The sequence below is a fragment of the Montipora capricornis genome, chromosome 10, assembly GCF_036669925.1.
Source record: "Montipora capricornis isolate CH-2021 chromosome 10, ASM3666992v2, whole genome shotgun sequence".
Classification (NCBI taxonomy): Eukaryota; Metazoa; Cnidaria; class Anthozoa; order Scleractinia; family Acroporidae; genus Montipora; species Montipora capricornis.
This window is the reverse complement of record NC_090892.1, coordinates 16,749,994-16,753,625: the sequence shown is the minus strand read 5'-3', so window position 1 is coordinate 16,753,625 and position 3,632 is coordinate 16,749,994. Positions and strand designations below refer to the sequence as shown.

The following is a 3,632-nucleotide window of genomic DNA, read 5'->3' as shown; positions in this document are numbered from 1 at the left end:
ATGGAATCGGCGTTACAGTGATTGGTCACGATAGTGAAAATAGAACGTTGGTTAATGGGCTTGAAAACCGAGGGAGTTACAGAAAGACCATTCAGTACTCTGGAGTGAGCTCCTCTTGTTTTTCACAGCTGTTCAACCTAACCAGAGAATCTTCCCACTGCGAACAGTTTATCAAATACGAATGCTATCACTCTGTTCTTCTTTACAATGGTGCTCCTTACGGCTGGTGGGAGTCACATGATCATGGAAAAATGAACTATTGGGGTGGAGCGGGACCAGTGGATTCCTATAAATGCGCATGCGGGGTAGCACAGCAGTGCGCAAGTCCTGCCAACGGCTGTAACTGCGACACAAACGATAACGTGTGGAGAGAGGACAGCGGTTTCCTAACGCAAAAGTCGCAACTTCCAGTCGTGGAGCTAAGATTTGGAGATACCGGGGATAGTATTGAGAAAGGCTATCACACTCTTGGAAAGCTCAGGTGTTATGGGATGGTTTAAGTTTCCCTCTACCTAAACATTGCTGCTCGTAAAAGTGTGCTGATAGGCTTAAAAATGAAAAGAAAGTTAATTACATCACGAAAGAAGCTACATGCAACATATGCCTGAAGCCCAAAACCCAGAAATGTCGATCTCTCTCATTTGGTCTTGGTCCATCAGTTTACTGTATGATAGAAATTTAAAACACGTCTCCCGCCAAATTGTGGCCAATTAGATTGGGCCTGATAACAGCATTGTTTCTGATTGGTCATGGATCATGTAAGGGACGCGATATCGGCACCCTTTTTTCTCGCAAAAGTTCAGCAGTGACCTTCTTAAAAGAGAGATACACCGAAAACTGATGGGACGTGTTTTATCGCAGATCGAGACTTCTGGATTGTGGACTTTTGACGTTTGGCCGACAACGTGACCTCCTAAAGTTTCCGGACTGACAACGTTTCTAGGTCACGCACCCTGTTCTTGGCCCGGCGTTCTCAAGCTCAAAGAATGGACCTCTTTAGCTTGTACGTTTTGTCTTCCCATTTCAGAACACGTGATGTTAATCTTGGGAACAGTTTCTTTCAAATGTCGTTTTATGCACGTGCATATCGTACAAGCTAAACCGGTCCATTAAACCACGAGAAAAGAGAAAGATTGAGTGTTAAAGAGAAAGTATAAAAACAATTTTCTTTAGTTTACGAAGACCTCAGATGATCTTTCGTCAGGAAAATCGTTTCATACTTGTCGTTGCAATATATGACCTTCATATATTCTTTCTTTAAAAGAAAGTCTCTAAAATCTTATTCATTGATACTCATGATAATACATGTAAATGCTATTATTACGTTTTCATTGTCTTTCACAGCCCGGCCATTGATTGAACTTGAATTAATCGAATAAGGTCAACGTTAACTGCATTCACGTTCTGTTTAAACATAGGAGTGGTCTCTCAGTCTTCCGAATTAATGTGAATGAGAAAACTAAGATTCTAAAAAAAACAGCCACCAATATGTTTAATCAAGCTTCACTGAAAACAGGTAAAGTATTTGTTCGCTATTGTCACATCCTCAGGAACATAACCGCCAGGGTCTTCAAATAACTGAGGACAAAGTGAAACCTTTGTAATGACATCTGCAAATGGTTAGACTCTGAAGTCTACTCGGGTAGGGACTATAAACTGTAGGCTCCGTCTCACAACCCTTCGATGTTCATAGCCCTGTGGGAAATAAAAGAACCCAAGCAGTATTCGCAAACAGTAGGTCATAGCAGGAGCCCATGAGTAGGAGCTTGCCTCTCTCATAACAGGCTCATGAATCAACCTTTGCGCGTATCTTTCTATTTTTAGAACGCTACGAGTTCTTCAGCTGTACATGCACCATTTAGAATGGCCAATCAGAATAAAGTTATTGTCAAACGAAGACAAAAATAACAAAAACAAAGCATGCACATGGTGCAAATTGATGTAAATTGTTGCAAATGTGAGTCTTCTGCTGAAGGGTTAAAATGCGCGTAAAGGAGCTCCTAGTGCACGTGAGTGTGTGTGCGCTCCTAGTGTGGGCAGCACTGATCACATGTTGTCTTTTGCGGTTAGGCCTTCTATAGATATATTTGGTATGAACCTTGATAACAAACTTTGTTTCTATAATTATATATCCAACATTTGTAAGAAGATAAACAATCAGTTCAATGTTATGTTGCGGCTACACAAATTGATCTAAAAGCTATCAAATCGAATGCTCCCAATGATTGGATGTTATACAAAAGACAACGGAATATAACCAACAAAGAAATAAGATTAACCAAACAACCATACTATCAAAATAGCTATAATGACCACACAGGTGACTCTCGAAAGACTTGGCAGACTATTAATGAGTTAACGTATCGGAAATCTGGGAAAACGTCAGTGACGTCACTAAAAATTAATGGATTGACGTTAACTGATACACGAGAAATATCAAACGAGTTTAATAACCATTTTTCCACTATCAGTCCAAAACGTACCAGTGATATTAACTTCGATAGCGGAGACTACCAAAGGTATCTCACTCGCACAGATAAACGCTTCCATCTCCATCCAACTGATGCAAGCAAAGTGTTTTCACTCATCATGAACAAACTAAACAAGTCAAAGGCAACTGGCCTGGACAGAATATCTGCGAGGCTTATTCGAGAGTGTGCCGATCTCATTTGTGTGCCCATACGCGATATTTTTAATCAATCTATTAGTCAGGGTAAACTCCCAGAAGACTGGAAATCAGCTAGAGTCACACCCCTTTTCAAGCAAGGCGATCGAGACGACTTAAACAACAATCGTCCGATCTCGGTTATTCCAGTTGTGGTCAAGGTCTTTGAAAGAATCGTTTACGAACAATTATATGCCTAGAGGAGCACAATATACTATCTAAACATCAGTCGGGTATTCGTGCGATTCATTCAACTGTTACAGCTTTACTTGAGGCAACTGACTCCTGGGAATATAAAATAGATATCGCGAAAATCAACGCGATTATTTTCCTAGATCTAAAGAAAGCTTTCGATACCGTTGTTATGGTATATCTGAAAATTCATTAAAATGGTTTCAGTCGTATTTGGAGAACCGTATACAACAATGCTCAGTTGGTGGGTCCTTATCTGACAGCCGTGTATTGACCTACGGTGTCCCTCAGGAAACCATCCTCGGTCCACTCTTATTCTTATATAACTTAATGTTAGATTGCCACGTACAAATTATTTGAAAAATAGTTTTAGTTATAGTGGCGCCACACTGTGGAATCGCCCTCCTTATGAGGCTAGGTGCGCGGAATCCCTCAGGTCGTTCAAAGGCGAAATCAGTAAAGCTCTATAAGGCAAGGCATTCACGGAAAGCACGGTTTTAATAGAGTGTAGTTTATAGTTATAGTTGAGTAGTTTTAGTTTTGATCTTTCTGTAAATAGCTGATGAATTGCCCGTGGTTAAATAAAGTTTCATTCATTTATCTCAAGTGATGCTATGTTAACATAAACTGTATAGAGCCTTTATACAACCGCATTTAATTTCAATACTGCCCCACAGTTTGGCATCACTGTGGTGCACGTAATGCAGGAAAGATACAGGCTTTAAATAAACGCATAATTAGGTTTATTAACAAAGATAGCAGTTCTTCCTATCAC

At 40.2% G+C, this 3,632-nt stretch overlaps 1 protein-coding gene across 1 annotated transcript in view; it reads left to right on the top strand.

Moving 5' to 3' along the window:
* The window catches only part of LOC138021854 (contactin-associated protein like 5-3-like), a 15,111-nt gene extending 11,774 nt beyond the window's left edge, over positions 1-3,337 (top strand). Inside the window, exon 3 of the mRNA XM_068868875.1 lies at positions 1-3,337. This exon is cut by the window's left edge and continues 123 nt beyond it. Coding sequence (XP_068724976.1) covers positions 1-500 — 500 coding nt within the window. The 3' untranslated portion in view covers positions 501-3,337.
* The last annotated feature ends 295 nt before the right edge of the window (positions 3,338-3,632 follow it).